The sequence below is a fragment of the Macaca fascicularis genome, chromosome 4, assembly GCF_037993035.2.
Source record: "Macaca fascicularis isolate 582-1 chromosome 4, T2T-MFA8v1.1".
NCBI classification, from domain to species: Eukaryota; Metazoa; Chordata; class Mammalia; order Primates; family Cercopithecidae; genus Macaca; species Macaca fascicularis.
The window spans coordinates 21,282,059-21,300,076 of NC_088378.1; the positions used below are offsets into that span (position 1 = coordinate 21,282,059).

The 18,018-nt window shown below is 37.7% G+C and overlaps 1 protein-coding gene across 4 annotated transcripts in view; it reads right to left on the reverse strand.

Annotated features, from left to right (window-relative positions):
- Nucleotides 1–18,018, reverse strand: part of ROS1 (ROS proto-oncogene 1, receptor tyrosine kinase) — a 142,082-nt gene that overhangs the window by 36,143 nt on the left and 87,921 nt on the right. For all 4 annotated transcript variants that reach the window (XM_045391634.3, XM_065543247.2, XM_015448589.4 and 1 more), the window contains 5 exons: nucleotides 17,778–17,954; nucleotides 13,817–13,985; nucleotides 5,913–6,030; nucleotides 2,801–2,988; nucleotides 920–1,003 (listed from right to left, as the gene is read on the reverse strand). In XM_045391634.3, coding sequence (XP_045247569.2) covers nucleotides 920–1,003; nucleotides 2,801–2,988; nucleotides 5,913–6,030; nucleotides 13,817–13,985; nucleotides 17,778–17,954 — 736 coding nt within the window. The remainder of the gene's footprint in view (nucleotides 1–919; nucleotides 1,004–2,800; nucleotides 2,989–5,912; nucleotides 6,031–13,816; nucleotides 13,986–17,777; nucleotides 17,955–18,018) is intronic.

An 18,018-nucleotide genomic window follows, 5' to 3' on the forward strand; every position in this document is an offset into this window, starting at 1 on the left:
TTTGTGAACAAAATAAGCTACAACTTTCTTAATATGTGTTTGAGTGTTCTTTTCTGGTAAGAATCATGCCCTTCTTTCAATGATTCACTGTGTTGGGGACTCTCAATATTAGCAATAGATAGGGGTCCATATATCTTATAAGCCAAACTCAAACAGTTTGGAGACTGAGAGAAAGTGCTATTATTATTTGTGCTGAAACAGAAATAAACAAGAATGTATGATCACTATGGTAACTCTAAAAGTTCAATCAATACTTGACCATTCCTTTTAAGGTTTTCACTGCATTTTATCATCATTAAAGTACACCTTCTTAGAAAAAAATAGCTTTCTATCTACCTAATCTAATTTTTCTGCTTTCCTGGTCATTTATAAATTAGCAGGGATTTGAAATAAGCAGATCAGATGTCTGAAAGCAAGAGTGGATCCCACAAGCCAGAAATGGATCTTCTGCAACAGTGGCCGTACTCATTCCAAACCAGCCTGTCTGCTTAGAAACCAAAACTATCCCAACCAAAGATTGTCACTGGCCTCCCATTAATTCTATACTTTTTTTCTGTACCCAGGGTTATTTTTCTTTTATTGATTTTAAACTATAAGCCACAAAACATTTGTATGCAGCCAATCAGAAACAAATACTGTTTTAAAGAAAGCTAAAAGTTGGTGCCCTTGCAAGTAGTTTTATCTAAAGTATAACATGAAATGTACATATTTATTTTCCACAAAATAGTTATGCCTAGATCAGAAAACAACTCACAGAAGTTAGTGGTTATAAATGTATAGTAGAAGGTAACAATGTAAATTTTATTAACTTAATCAGACAATATTTCATGTGGGAGATTAGATCAACTAAGAGATAAATCAATCCGATATGATTAAATAAACAATTTGTTGCCTATTTTTTAAATTCTATTATACTTACCAAAGGTCAGTGGGATTGTAATAACCAGAAATATTCCAACTATAATACTAAGTATGAAACTTGTTTCTGGTATCCAAAAATCATCTAATAATATAAATCAGAAAAAAAAATTAATTCATAGATAAAAGCTAAGTAGCCCCAGCTCTACCTAAGCACACAGAGTAATATAGCAGAGCTAGCTACTACTGGATTTTTGCAAGCCAGTTGTTTGCTAGACAGTTGGTAGCTTGAAAGCATCCATACGGAGAGTGTTTATGCCGTGTGAAATCAAAATCGAGGTGTTTTTGCTTTTTTTGCAGAGAGCTAGTTTACCAACAAACCACTGGAATATACCCACTCAGTCTTGTACTTTAAAATGACTGAGGAAACATGTATATCTTTTTAATAAATTTAGGACCAAGAAATCTCGGTCTTTGTATACTAAATAGTTGACACTCTTATTTTGTATAATATCTTCATACATATTCAATTTCATGGATATTAAACTGAGGAACAAACATGGTAATTTCTCTTAGGTAGTTTCAGTTGTGTAGAGGAAACAAACATGTAGGCCAGAGTCTGGCAAACTATGGCCTGAGGACCAAATCTGGCTATAGCCTGATTTTGTACCCCCTATTAGCTATGAATAAGTTTTACATTTTTAAAGTGTTATTTTTAAGAAGAAGGAGAAGGAAAAAGAGAAGAAGAGAAAAAGACGAAAAGAAGAACATGCTACAGAGATCATATGTAGCCTGCAAAGTCTAACATATTTACTATTTGCTTCTTTTCAGAAAGTTTGCTGAGCTGGGTAGCAAACTTTTGTACACAACTAACTAGATAACTAACTATAATATAAATAAGAATAATATAAGTTTCATGTAGCATGTGAGTGTATAAAATGCAGTAATTCATTTGACTAAGGAGCATCAGGTAAGCATTATGATGAGTTCATTTAAGTTAAGTCTTGAAGGATGAGAAGAATTTCAACTGGCAGAAAATAAAGAATAGGAAATCACAGCTAAGGGGCACAGGGTCGGTGGTGTGGACCTGTATTATAGGCTGAGGCAAACACAGGGCCAAAGACCAAGTGACATAAAAACTTGTTACTGGTCTGATGTGGCTACAGCACAAACATAAATATTGGAAAAGATAAACCACAATTGTAGGATAAATTACGGAAGACCTTACATGCCACGAAGAAGTTTGTAGCTGATTCTGAAAGCAGTGAATGGAGAGCCATTGTGGGTATTTCAGAGAGGGGTTAAGTAATCCAGCTTGTGCTTCAACTAGATTAACTGTCAGCAGTATGCATAAGCCAAGGACACAGGCAAGAAATGATACCTTAAATTAGGAAAGCCAAGGTAGAAAGAGGAAGATGAGAACTCATCAGAGAGAAATCAAGATGGTAAAATCAACAGGACCTGATGACTGAGTAGAGGGAAGAATCACATATGGCAGTGAGATTTCCTGCCTATGTGATAAGAAAGACAATATATCATAAACTAAAATAAAATACACAGTGGAAGAGGTAGATATTGGGGAAGAAACAAAGGTCTTAGGCCTGTTATGTATAATGTGAGAGTGGTCATAAGGCTGGTATGTGAATAGAATAATAAGGCTGGATAGAACAGATTGTGAACAGCCTTGGAAGCCTAATTAGGAGCATGGAATTGATGTGGTAGGAATTAAGAGGGTGGCTGATTATTATTGGGGAGAAAAATGATATGATGATAATGATGTTTTAGGAAGATCACATCACATGAATGGAATCGTTTAATAGTTTGGATAATAAGATATATATATATAGCCACCGTTATCTATTGCTAATGTTAAGAATGTACTGATATTTATTACTGAACCTTTAGGTAATAAGCTAGTGTGTAGACAGACATGGTAACATACCTCCAACTAATATAGTATTCTCACTGATTCCACTATATTCACCAAACCCTAGATTATTTGCCGCTACTACTCTGAACTGAAATATTCCTTTCAGGTTTTTGGACTTCCATGTGCAAATGCTACTGCAGGATCCATTAAATGTCATCTTCCACCTTAAATTCTGGTTCTGTAAATTTGAAGTGCTCTTTCTGCAAAAAATAATAAATACAGAAAATATACATGACAGTATACCTGTTATTTCTAGTTGTTCATAGATCTTCTTAGTGACTGAACTCCTGAGAGTGTTCTTTGGCACGGTTTACCCTTGACCTCATTCCTCTCCCATAATCTGGCAACACAGATGCTAACAGCATGGTTTTACCGTGATCCTAGTGAGGCATGGAGCCAATTAACTCAGCCCACCAAGAAAGCTGTGAGTAATCCGTGGTCAAGAGAGAGCTGAGTACCCTTTTCCTACTAATAGTAAGGGGAAACTTTCTCTAGAATTCCAAACCTATAAGAAAATTAGTACATGATTTTTAACTGGGAAGTTTCCATTTTCTTAATCTCCAGTCTTTTACATTATTTGTAGTTTACTTATGCCATAGTTCAATAAAATACAGAATACAAAATTGATAAGGAAAAGTGTGACAGTTCAGCTACCAAAGTTATCATTATATCTGAGATTCTGAGGCTTGTTGCTTCTTTTTGTATTGACCTACATTCCACCTCAAAGTCAATCCAATTGTTTTTCATTTGAAACATGGAAAGAGCACAAGGGCTGGGTTCAAAAGACGTAACTGGAATGACTTTTCACAGAATCATCAAAGGCAAGCTCAAGGTCTTCCATTTATGTCTTCTCTAACAATGAAGAACATTTCAGGTCTGAAACTTTTCAGACCGCAATAGTTTTAGGGCTTGGTGCCAATCCGCAGTAAGCTTAGGGGTATGTGGGAGAATCTGGTTCTGTTCCTGCTAATTGACTCATCCTTCTGAAGACCGACAGAGAGTGAGAGCTGGCCCTCATAAGAGGCAGGGAAAGGGTAAGAACATCGGGAGCAGCAGGGCAGCAGAGTTGGTCACAGCTGTTCCCAGGAGCTGAGGGTCTCTTTAAGGACCATCCTGAGCAAAGCATTAGGACAGAGTGTTTTTACACATTTTGTGAAGTCTCACCTTTAGCACTGGCCATTTCATTGTTTAACCAAACAACTCTGATCCAAAAGAAAGAGGCCCTTGAGAATTTGTGAAGTGGCTCTACACAATGGCCATTGAGAAAAGAAGGAAGAATTCTGATGTTGGTTGAGCACCTTCTATTTACAACATACTGTACTGGGGCTTTACATAATGTTGTTTTCATTCACTGAGTCCACAATAGCCTAAAGAGGTGAGATAGATATTATCATCTCCATTTTACAGATGAGGAAACTTACGTTCAAAAAAGGAAAAGAACAAGGATTTAAACATGGTTTGTGTACTGGATTGAGTCATGTCCTCCCAAAATTCATGCCCATTCAGAATATTTTAAAGTGACCTTATTTGGAAATAAGATCTTGACAAATGTAATCGAGTTAAGATGAGGTCATAGTAGTTTAGGATGGACCCTAATCCAATGACTGGCACTTGCATAAGAAGAGGGAAATCTGGACACATAGAAAACCTTGTGATGCAGGAGGTGATGATGACAATGATGCATCTACAAGCCAAGGAATACCAAGGACTGCCAGCAAATGCCAGAAGCTAAGAGGCAAAGATGGATTCTGCCCTAGAACCATCAGAACAAGCAGTCCTGCTGATACCTTGGTTTCAGACTTCTAACCTCTAGAGCTCTCTACTGTTTCAAGCCACCCAGTTGGTGGTCCTTTATTGTGGCAACCTTGGAAACTAATAAGGCTTGTTCAACTCCCAAGTTCATGCACTTTGCATTTCCACTACCCTGTCAGCGAGTACACAGGGTCTAACTAGTGTCCTGACTGAAGGACTTATTTTGAGATACTGAAGTTACAACAATGATTCAGTCATCTTATAGTCCATGTCCTGACAGTGGAGACCTGGAGCAAGGAGTATGCAAAGTATTTAGATGGAGTCATTTTAGTAGCACTTAAGGTGTTACTCAGGGTAACACACTAAAGAGGTCCTAGCAAAAACCTGATGTGTGACCTGACTGATGAACATCATTACAGTCACAAACCACCAAGACAGTTCTGCAGGTTAGAATGTATTTCACTCTGCATGAAAAGCAGTAACATGAAAAGCAGTAACACTCTGCATGAAAAGCAGTAACTTCAAGGAGGTTTCAATTAGAAATAAGGGCCAAGGGAATTCTCTAGTATGAACAGGAACATTTTTTAAGGTTATGGGAATGCCAGAGACAGATGAAGCAAAAATAGATCAAAGATCAAGTTGCCAGGACTATAATTATGGAAGTGACTTTTGTCCTTGGAACTTCTTAAAAGATGGTTTCATAGTCCTGTGAGAGGAGTGTCTTTGGAATTTGGAATTCTCCCCTCAAGTTGGCATGAAATCAGTCCTTCTGAGCCAGTTATGGTTCACGCGCTCCCCATACTGGCCAGGTCTGAGGCTGTTCATCAGTGGCTGGTTTTCATCGATGGTGTGTTTTCAGTCCCTGGGAACACACTGCAAACTGTAATCTTCACAATGAATTGAGAATCCTGTGTGACCTCTATGCTTCAGACAATTTCAGAACCTGACCTAATTTTACAGTATGAAAAATACCTACTTCATCACCGATTCTCACTAGAGAGTATTCACCTTGCTAAAGCAAATTATCCTCAGGAATTTACACACCATCATCATTTAACATTAAACATCAGCTAAGCTTTTTAAACAAAACTGATATTAAGTAAATATTGGTTGCATGAGCCTATGATCAAACAATTTCCATAAAGTGTCAATGAGCAGTTAGAGATTTCTGAGAATGATGTGATCTGTTTTATAATTAGCATGCCAAGACCAGCCTCTAGGAATTGAGCAAAGAACATAATGATGCATGTGAGTCCTTAAACTTAAGATCTTTGTGTTTATATGTAAATACATTTGCACAAATAGTGTTACTTTTTATTACTTTATCTTCTTAGTTCTTTGTCATTTACAAGTACTTTGCAAATACACATACCTTATCTCAAGGATATAGTATATAATTCTACATCCATTATCTTCAGCTTTCTCCCACTGTATTGAATTTTTACTCCCTTCCAGTAATTTGGGAATGCCTGGTTTACCTGGGACTCCAGCTTTGGGGGGAAAAAAGAAAATATTGATTTGATATGTTTGAAGTATTAATCTTCTGCATTGAAATCTTCCTGTAGAATATATTAAGAGGAAAGATAAATAACATTAAAGAAATATTCAGAGAGGCAGGGCCAAGATGGCCGACTAGAAGCAACTGTGTTCAGAGGTTCCTGTTGAAAAAAACCATAATAAGTGTGTGAATCCTTCACTGGCAACCAAGGTATCTAGATTCGCTCATCAAAATTGACTAGAAGGCTGGTGTGACCCACAGAGCGAAGGAAGAGCAGTGAGCCCACCTGAGAACCACACGGTTCTTGGCTGGAACCCCCTCCCTCCAGCCAAGGGGAGCAGGGAGTTAGCATGCTACCCAGCCAGGGAAACTGTGCTTTTTCCACAGAACTGTGCAACCCATGGATTGGAAGATCCCACTCGCAAACCCACGCCACCAGGGCCTAGCGTTCCAACCCTAGAATATGCAGATTCTTATGGCCTCTCAGCTGGAATCTGCTTAAGCCTACTGAACTCCCTGGGGGAGGGATGACCAGCACGGGCTTCTGCTGCCTGCTGTCTAAGCCCTTTGAGCTCCTTGGGGGAGGGGCAGCAGCCAGCACTGGGACTCCCAGCTGCCTAACACGCTAATCTCCCTGGGAGGATCAGATGGATGATCTGACAGAAGTAGGCTTCAGAAGATGGGTAGTAATGCAGCATGGGGGAAATGCAGCATCCATTTCTATAGCTCCAGGCTGTGCTTTTCCCCTGCTGGAGTCAGCGAGGCTGGTCAGCTTGGTCCCAAGACTTGTCACAGCCTAACACACCATCTGTGGTAGTCAGCAGCCAGAGCCTCCTCAGGTCTAACACTGACCCATCCTTCCTCAGTGGGTGGGGCTTCCCTGCAGGATCTCTAATAACTCCAGTCAGAGGCTCAGGGACAGAATCCAGATCTCCCTGGGCCTGAGCCCTTAGGGGTAGGGGTGGCTGCAGTCTCTGAGGACCAGCAGACTTAGCCTCTCCTCCTGGTAGTTCTGAGGAATCTGGGAAGCCCAGACAAGTGGGCTTCCCCACAGCAAAACACACCCTCTCCACCAGGGGACAAAGTGCTTCATTAAACGGGTCCTGCTCCTGGTGCCACACAACTGGGTGAGACCCTCCAGCAGGGATTGTCAGGACACTCTACACAGGAGTGATCCTACTGGCATCAGGATGGGACCCCTTAAGGTCAGAGGTCCCAGAAGAAGGAGCAGACACCCATTTTTGCTGCTCTCCGGCCTCCTTGAGTTACATATCCAGGCGTGAGAGCAAATCAGATGAATAAGGCCTAAAGTGAACCCCAGAAAACTGCAGCAGCCCTACAGAAGAGGGATCTGACTATTGAAAGAAAAACAAACAAGCAGAAAGTGACAACAACTGCATCAACAACAACAACAAGAGCCCCCACAAAAAACCCATTTAAGGGTCAGCAGCCTCAAAGACCACAACTAGACAAACTCAAAAAGATGAGAAAGAATCAATGAAAAAAATGCTGAAAACCGAAAAGGCCAGAGTGCCTCTTCTCCTCCAAATGATCACAATGTCTCCATCAAGGGTGCAGAACTGGGCGGAGGATCAGGTGAATGAACTGACAGAAGTAGGCTTCAGAAAATGGGTAGTAAAAAACTGTAAAACTATGATGAGCTAAAGGAGCATGTTCTAACCTAACGTGAAGAAGCTAAGAACCTTGATAAAAAGTTGGAGGAATTGCTAACTAGAATAACCAGTTTAGAGAGGAACATAAACGGCCTGATGGAGCTGAAAAACACAGCACAAGAACTTCATGAAGCATACACAAGTGTCAACAGCTGAATTGACCAAGTGGAAGAAAAGATACCAGACTTTGAAGACCACCTTATTGAAATAAGACATGCTGACAAGAAGAGAGAAAAAAGAATGAAAAAAGCCTACAAGAAATATGAGACTTCATAAAAACTGAACCTATGGTAGCTTGGAGTACCAGAAGGAGATGGAGAAAATGGAAACAAACTGGAAAACACACTTCGGGATATTATCCAGGAGAACTTCCACAACCTAGCAAGACAGGCCAACATGCAAATTTGGCAAACACAGAGAACACCATTAAGATACTCCATGAGAAGATCAACCCTAAGACACATAATCATCAGATTCTCCAAGGTTGAAATCAAGTAAAATTTATTAAGGGCAGTCAGAGAGAAAGGCCAGGTCACCTACAAAGGGAAGCCCATCAGACTAACAGTGGGCCTCTCAACATAAACCCTACAAGCCAGAAGAGACTGGAGGCAAATATTCAACATTCTAAAGAAAAGAATTTTCAACCCAGAATTTCATATCCAGCCAAACTAAGCTTCATAAGTGAAGGAGAAATAAAATCCTTTCCAGACAAACAAATGCTGAGGGATTTTGTTACTACCAGGCCTGCCCTGCAAGAGCTCCTGAAATAATCACTAAATATAGAAAGGAAAAACCATTACCAGCCATTGCAAAAACACACCAAAGTATAAAGATCAATGACACTACAAAGAAACTGCACCAACTAGCACGCAAAATAACAAAATAGCATCATGGTGACAGGATCAAACTCACATAACAATACCTACCTTAAATGTAAATGGATTAAATGCCCCAATTAAAAGATACAGATTTGCAAATTGGATAAGGAGTCAAGACCCATTGGTGTGTTGTATTCAGGAGATCCATCTTACATGCAAAGACACACACAGGCTCAAAATAAAGGGATTGAGGAAAATTTACCAAGCAAATGGAAAGGAAAAAAAAAAAAAAAAAAAAAGCAGGGGTTGCAATCCTAGTCTCTGACAAAACAGACTTTAAACCAACAAAGATCAAAAAAGACAAAGAAGGGCATCATATAATGGTGAAGGGAACAATTCAACAAGAAGAGCTAAGTATTCTGAATATATACGCACCCAGTAAAAGAGCACCCAGACTCATAAAACAAGTTCTTAGAGACCTACAAAGAGACTTAGACTCCCACACAATAATAGTGGGAAACTTTAACACCCTACTGCCAGTATTAGACAGATCAACAAGACAGAAAATTAACAAGGATATTCAGGACTTGAACTTAGCTCTGGATCAAGTGGACCTAGTATATGTCTACAGAACGTTCTAGCCCAAATCAACAGAATCTACATTCTTCTCATGCCACATGGTACTTATTCTAAAATCGACCACATAATTGGAAGTAAAACACTCCTCAGCAAATGCAAAAGAGCTGAAATCATGACAAACAGTCTCTCAGACCACAGTGCAATCAAACTGGAACCCAGGATTAAGAAACTCACTCAAAACCACACAATTTCATGGAAATTGAACAACCTGCTCCTGAATGGCTCCTGGGTAAATAATGAAACTAATGAAACTAAGGCAGAAATACGTTCTTTGAAACAAATGAGAACAGAGACAATGTACCAGAATCTCTGGGACACAACTAAAGCAGTGTTAAGAGGAAAATTTATAGCGCTAAATGCCCACATTAGAAAGCCAGAAAGATCTAAAATCACCACCCTAACATCACAATTAAAAGAGCTAGAGAGGCAAGAGCCAACTATTCCAAAAGCTGGCAGAAGACAAGAAATAACTAAGATCAGAGAAGAATTGAAGGAGATAGAGACACAAAAAGCCCTCCAAAAAAATCAACGCATCCAGGAGCCATTTTTTAAAAAAAATAAAACAAATAACAAAATAGACCACTAGCTAGACTAATAACAAAGAAGACAGAGAAGAATCAAGTAGACACAATAAGAAATGATAAAGGGGATATCACCACTGACCCCACAGAAATACAAACTACCACCAGACAATTCAATAAACTCCTCTATGCAAATAAACTAGAAAATCTAGAAGAAATGGATAAATTCCTGGATGCATACACCAAGACTAAACCAGGAAGAAGTTGAATCCCTGACTAGACCAGCAGCCAGCTCTGGAATGGAGGCAGTAATGAATAGCCTATCAACCAAAAAAAGCCCAAGACCAGATGGATTCACAGCTGAATTCTGCCAGGAATACAAAGAGGAGCTGCTACCATTCCTTCTGAAACTATTCCAAACAATGCAAAAGGAGGAATTCCTTCCTAACTCATTTTATGAAGCTAGCATCATCCTGATACCAAAACTGGGAAGAGACACAACAACAACAACAACAAACTTCAGGCCAATATACCTGATGAACATCGATGTAAAAATCCTCAATAAAATACTGGCAAACTGAATCCAGCAGTACATCAAAAAACATATCCACCACGAACAAGTTGGCTTCATCCCTGGGATGCAAGGCTGGTTCGACATATGCAAATCAGTAAATGTAATCCATCACATAAATAGAACCAAAGACAAAAATCACATGATTATCTCAATAGATGCAGAAAAGATCTTTGATAAAATTCGACATCAACATCTCTTTATGTTAAAAACTCTCAATAAACTAGGTACTGATGGAACATATCTCTAAATAATAAGAGCTATTTATGACAAACCTACAGCCAATATCATATTGAATGAGCAAAACTTGGAAAAAATCCCTTTGAAAACAAGGATGTCCACTCTCACCACTCCTATTCAACATAGTATTGGAAGTTCTGGCTGGGGCAATCAGGCAAGAGGAAGAAATAAAGGGTATTCAAATAGGAAGAGAGGAAGTCAAGTTATCTCTGTTTGCAGATGACATGATTTTGTATTTAGAAAACCTCATCATCTCAGCCCAAAAACTTCTTGAACTGATAAGCAACTTCAGCAAAGTCTCAAGATAAAAAAATCAATGTGCAAAAATCACAAGCATTCCTTTACACCAACAATAGGCAAGCAGAGAGCCAAATCATGAATGAACTCCCATTCACAATAGCTACAAAGATAATAAAATACCTAGGAATACAGTTAACAAGCGATGTGAAGGACCTCTTCAAGGAAAACTACAAACCATTGGTCAAGGAAATAAGAAAGGACACAAACAGATGGAAAAACATTCCATCCCCACGGACAGGAATAATGAATATTGTGAAAATGGCCATTCTGCCCAGAGTAATTTATAAATTCAATGCTATTCTCATCTAACTACCACTGACATTCTACACAGAATTAGAAAAAGCTATTTTAAATTTCACATGGAATCAAAGAAGACCCCATATAGCCAAGACAATCCTAAGCAAGAAGAACAAAGCTGGAGGCATCATGCTACCTGACTTCAAACTATACTACAAGGCTACAGTAACCAAAACAGCATGGTACTGGTACCAAAACAAATATATAGACCAATGGAGCAGAACAGAGACCTCAGAAATTACACCACACATCTACAACCATCTGATCTTCAACAAACCTGACAAAAACAAGCAATGAGAAAAGGATCTCCTATTTAGTAAATGGTGCTGGGAAAACTGGCTAACCATATGCAGAAAGTTGAAACTGGGCCCATTCCTTACACCTTATACAAAATTTAACTCAAGATGGATTAAACACTTAAATGTAAAACCCAAAATCATAAAAACCCTAGAAGAAAACCTAGGCAATACCATTCAGGACATAGGCATGGGCAAAGACTTCATGACTAAAACACCAAAAGCAATTGCAACAAAAGCCAAAATAAACAAATGGGACCTAACTAAACTAAAGAGCTTCTGCACAGCAAAAGAAACTATCATCAGAGTGAACAGACAACCTACAGAATGGGAGAAAATTTTTGCAATCTATCCATCTGACAAAGGGCTAATATCCAAAATGTACAAGGAACTTAAACATATTTACAAGAAAAAGACAAACAACTCCATCAAAAAGTCGGTAAAAGATATGAACAGACACTTCTCAAAAAACACATTTACACAGCCAATAAACATATGAAAAAAGCTCAACATCACTGATCATCAGAGGAGTGCAAATCAAAACTACAATGAGATACCATCTCATGCCAATCAAAATGGCGATTATTAAAAAGTCAGGAAACAATAGATGCTGACGAGGCTGTGGAGAAATAGGAACACTTTTACACTGTCAGTGGGAAAGTAAATTATTTCAACCATTGTGGAAGACAGTATGGCGATTCCTCAAGGATCTAGAACCAGAAATACCATTTGACCCAGTAATCCCATTATTGAGTATATACCCAAAGGAATATAAATCATTGTGCTATAAAGACAAATGCACACATATGTTTATTGCAGCACTATTTACAATAACAAAGACATGGAACAAGTCAATCCATCAGTGAAAAACCGGATAAAGAAAATGTGGTATATATACACCATGGAATACTATGCAGCCATAAGAAGGAATGAGATCATGTCCTTTGCAGGGACGTGGATGAAGCTGGAAACCATCATCCTCAGCAAACTAACACAGGAACAGAAAACCAAACACGGCATGTTCTCACTCATAAGTGGGAGTTGAACATTGAGAACACATGGATACAGAGAGGGGAACAACAGACACCAGGGCTTGTTGAGGGATAGGAGCTGAGGGGAGGGAACTTAGAGGACAGGTCAATAGGTGCAGCAAACCACCATGGTACATGTATACCTATGTAATAAACCTGCACGTTCTACACATGTATCCCATTTTTTAAGAAGAAATTTTTAAAAAAGAAATTTTCAGAAATATTCTAATATGATTAAATATTTTTAAATGAGCATTTGAAGTTTTTATTAGTGGGATTTCATGAATTAGTGATAAGATTAACAATATGTCTCAATTTGGCACAAAATAAGTGATAAATGAAAATAAAGAAAATTATTATAAGTTTTGGAGCATTTTCCCTCCATTCTTTTTTTTAATTTTTAATTTTTAGTTCTGGGGTACATGTGCAGGTCATGAAGTTTTGTTACATGGGTAAACATGTTCCATGGTGGTTTACTAAACCTAGCAATCCATCACCTAGGTATTAAGCCCACATGCATTAGCTATTTTTCTAATGCTCTCTCTCCCCCTACCTGGGGGAGAGGTCCCAGCGTGTGTTATTCCCCTCCTTGTGTCCATACGTTCTCATTTTTCAGCTCCCACTTGTAAGTAAGAACACGCAGTGTTTAGTTTTCTGTTCCTGCATTAGTTTGCTGAGGATAACGGCTTCCAGCTTCATCCATATCCCTGCAAAAGACATGATCTCACTCCTTTTTATGGCTGCACAGTATGCCATGGTGTATATGTACCACATTTTCTTCATCCAGTCTAATGTTGATGGGCATTTGCATCGATTCCAAATGATTCCTTATTGTGAATAGTACTACAGTGAACATACGTGTGCATGTATATTTGTAATAGAATGACGTATATTCCTTTGGGTATATACCTAGTAATGTAATTTCTGGGTCAAATGGTATTTCTGGTTCTAGATCTTTGTTCCCTCCATTCTTATAGAGCTCAACTCAAAGTTAAGTTATATCTTTCAGAACACTAGTTAATTTTTAATGAACTTCGTATATTTTTCATTTTAGTATCTCAAATATAGTAGCCAATAAATATTTTTTGAACATTCAGTAACACTATTTTCATACAGTTATCACCACAAAATTGTCATAGCTAGACATGAAATAAGGATACTGAAAGAAGAAATAATTTTGCCCAGTTCAGGATCCAGCCAGACCCAGCCAGCATTATTTCATTATTGCCTGCAAGGTCTCCTACATTTTCTCAATTTCTTCATTCAAATTCTAGAAATAATAATGTACTGCTTTTAAAGAACAATTTCATGTATCTCTAGGATTAGTGAAATAAGTGATAAGAAAGGAACTGAAACACAGAGTTTCTTAGTGTTGAGTATGTTAGTACTTACCTTTTGTCTTAAAGCTTTCTGGAAGTGAGGTACTATTTTCTCCTGTCTTATAAACCACCACTACTCTGACATTATATGAAGTATGAGGTTGTAGATTTGTGATATTACAGACATAAGCAGGACCTTGGCTGCATGAAGTTTTAACATGGTAAAACTCATTGTATTTCCACTAGAAAAAGAAGTTTCAATTAATATTTTTGTTTCTCTGAGAAAATATTCTCAAAACACAAAAATGTATAGGCTTATAGCAAGTGATTAAAATTCAAGCATTCTTTTCTATTAAAGAATAAGAACTTCTTTATGAATGATCCCAAACATTACCCCACTGCCTATAGTCGTTTTGCTTTTTATGATAAGATATAACTGACTTACATGACCGTTCATGGGAGAAGCTCAAGGTGGGACATACACCTCTGACTATATATCATTGAGGAAGATTCAGAGCTACCGCTTCTTGTTATCCCAAAGGGTAGATACCTACCTTTAATCAGGATGGCTAAGAATGCAAATCCACAGCTGTGGAACAACGATGGATCAAAACAACGGTACTTTCAGATCCCAGGGATTTGTTAATTTCATAGCAATAATATTTTCACATGTTTTGATTACATGTAATCTTTGATAAAGAAGTCCACAGTGACTTACAAACTAAGACATTTTTTTTCCTCCTAACACCCTCTTCAGACATGTAACCAGAATTCTTTATTTTTATACACTGGAAACCTACATAGCCAAAAGAAGAAAATTTTTGCCCACTATTATGAAGCTACTAAGTAGCAAAGCTAGAAACTAAATACAGAAAATCTTGTTTTCATTCCACTTTAGATATTGGGCCTCTAATTATAGCTATCTGAACTTTCTTGCTCTGTGATATTGCTTTTTAAAAACTTGTATATTTGGATCCTTAGTATCATTATTTGAAAATGATAATTTCTTAACATACAAATAGGAAAAGACAAAAAGATATGGCACTTTGTCAAGGGTTCTTGATATATTTTCCCTCATAGAGTTTCATGAAAAGGTCAGTTTCCATAAATAAACTTAAATTATATCTTCTTTTTCACTTAACACTCATGAGGTCACATCATTTCATTAAATGGACACTTTATATTAGTTTTCTATTCAGTAAGGAATGATTCTCTATAGAATTTTCACTCAGTAGACCGCTATGTACAATAAGAAAGGGGAACAAGGGAATGGAAGGAATTAAAACTTAAAAAATAGAACTGCTGATGTCAGGAACATTGCCTGCACTAAACTCATAAATGTATCAATCCCGCTGAGACATACAGCTTAATAGCTTAATGAAACAGGTGCATTGAATCCATAATATTTACTGTGAACCTCAGAGAGAGAGAAATTCATTCCTGGCCAAAAAAAAAGATGGCTTAACTCTTTTTGGTTCTTTCTCCTTCATGATCTGGTGGAGAAATTACCTATAGTGAATAGTCTAGCTGACCCAACATTCCAAACCATCAAGAAATTTTCAGAGCTCCTTGAAGTGTCAGCAGATGTTTGACCAAGGGCACCACTGGAAAACGGTAGAGTGTTGGCATCACCATAGCAATGAATGTCTGGGCAGACCACCAACCTGGAGAGGTGCCACAGGATATCCCAGTAAATCACAAGGGTGTCAGGACTTTCCATTTGTCAGAGGCCGACAAGTGCAGGAGTGGAGGCTACCACAGGGGGATTTTCAAATTATTTGGGTGGCAGTGAGAGGGAGCGTCAGCTAAGATGTCTGAGAGTTTGGAACTTCAGAAACTTGTGGTTCGATAGGGATTTGCCTGAACTGCTGCGAAAAACACAATTTTAATGGGCTTCCATGAAAAAATTACCAAACAAAATTACGTGTTTCCTCTCCATTTTAAATATGTTCTTCTTCTGTACACTGTTGTGAGTTGCTTATATTATGTAGAATTTAAGATCTAGATCAAGCTTGTCCAACTTTCAGCTTGTGGACCACATGTGGCCCAGGACGATTTTGAATGTAGCCCAACCCAAATTCATAATATTTCTTTAAACATTATGATTTTTTTAAGGGAATTTTGTTGAGCTCATCAGCTATCATTAATGTTAGTGTATTTTACATGTGGCCCAAGACAGTTCTTTCAGTATGACCCAGGGAAGACAAAAGATTGGACACCCCTGATCTAGATAGAAACTTCACCTTGTGCTCCAGTTCCCTCATTTTTCAGATAAGGAAATTTTGACAGAAATGACAGAGAGCAAGTTTATCATTTTCTTCCTGTTTCCTTTCTTTAAAAATTGCTAATTAAAAATAGCAATTTTCATTGCCCACTCCTCAGAGTTTCAGTGTGGAGTTACGGTATCATTCCCAGCTGTCCTGTCATTGTGAGATAGGTTCAAGTTGTTCAAAAGAGACAGCGCTTTCTGACTAGATAGCACTCATCAACCCTTGCAGAACCACAGACTTTCACTGTACTCATAGTTAGTGTTTGTAGATGGCCACTCATGTACAAATGACCCTATCTTGTATTTGCAGCTTCATCATTTTCTAAATGGTCTGCCTGGAACCTGTGTTGAGTAAGTGTAAAAACAGAGGAAGTTTAGAAATAAAAAACACTGCATGAAAGTCACGAGAACTGGACCAGGAGATCTCTGTCTGCTGTCCCTCTCCCCAAACTTTAAAGAGTGGGATGGATGACTTAATGACTCCTATTCCTTCCACAGACAACACCCTAATAGGACTGCTCTAGGGAGAAGTCAGCCCTAGGATTTTTCTCTGCCTGGCGACATCTGGCATCTGTCTAGGTCTCCATTTCTGATCAATAAAAGGGTAGGCTAGGGTGTCAATTATCTCTAAAGTCTTTTCCCATTCCATTTCTTTGATAATCTTGGAAATGAACTTTACATCCTTCCCCTTGACTTTAGACTGAACTGCGTTAAGTTTACTAAAATAGATGTCATTTTAAAAGGCATTCCTCCAATTTCTCCAATTTAACTGCATTTTTATAAGGTGGCAATTTTTTAAATAGGCAACAAATCATCAGAAACATGCTCAATGGAAAAAGTCCAATTAAACTGTGACCTTTGAGTTTATTAACCCAAGATTCAGTGTTGTTCCACAGTTTTCATAGTTTTTATTTATAAAGTATAAGATCACAAAAATACCTTACATAATAATTTTTAAACATCCTGGGGAATAACTGCATTTTTAAGAAGTAGTGAGGCTATGATTATACTTATTTGCTTTTTGAGTTACCACTGAACAAAACATTTCCAACTAATCTTTAAAAATATGTACACATACATAGGCCCAGAAATACACAAATATGCACATGCAAATATATAATAGTTAAAATAACAAGTAGCAATTATAAAAAATAATAAATTTTAAGTTTATCACCATAAAAGTCAATGTAGGCTTTCTCCATCAATGAATTAATCAGGTTAATTGATGCCTTAAAATTCAGTGGGTGGTTTCTTTTTGGTTAAAGCATGAAAAGTCTTGGATGAGGAATCATTTAAAGTTTGCCAGCCAACAACAAAACTACTTTAGAATAAGCTGGTTTTATGGTTTACTTCTGTCTTGTTACTGCACAGCCCTTAAATGATGAAAAGAACATTTCTAAACAAGGTTTTGGTTTTTTGTTTCTTCAGTTCTTTTTCATTTTGTTTTCATAGAAAACACCAAGTTACTAAGGGCTTTAAACCAGAGAACCATGCTAACATCTAAACTAAGTAAAATATTATAAAATTAGTACACTATAACTTATATCCTTTTACATAACATCTTTTAAAAGCAAATTAATCTCCCTGAGAATTCTTCCCACCAGAAATTAGTCTGGATAACTTACTGCTTCTGCATGCCAAACATAAATCAATGAAAGTTGTCAAATATATTGTTTATTTATACATGAGCATGTTCTTGATGCTTGAAAAAGGCCTTTCCAATTTATTCTATATCATAAAATAAAGATTTGCATTAAAAGTCTACCTTTTGTAGTTCAGCCCAAAACCTGATGAGGTTAACATTCGATGGAGCCTTCCAATTAAATTGCAAACTAGTGTTCTCTGGAACCAAGGAATAAGGTTTCTCTGGTGCATTAAACATTTCCACAGTGACAGGATGACTCTCTGTACACCACATTTCCTCAGAGTGGCAGGCAAGAACCTTTCAGTAAAAAAGAACAATTGCTTAACTTTTCGAGAGCCTTGCACTTGAGAATGACAATAAA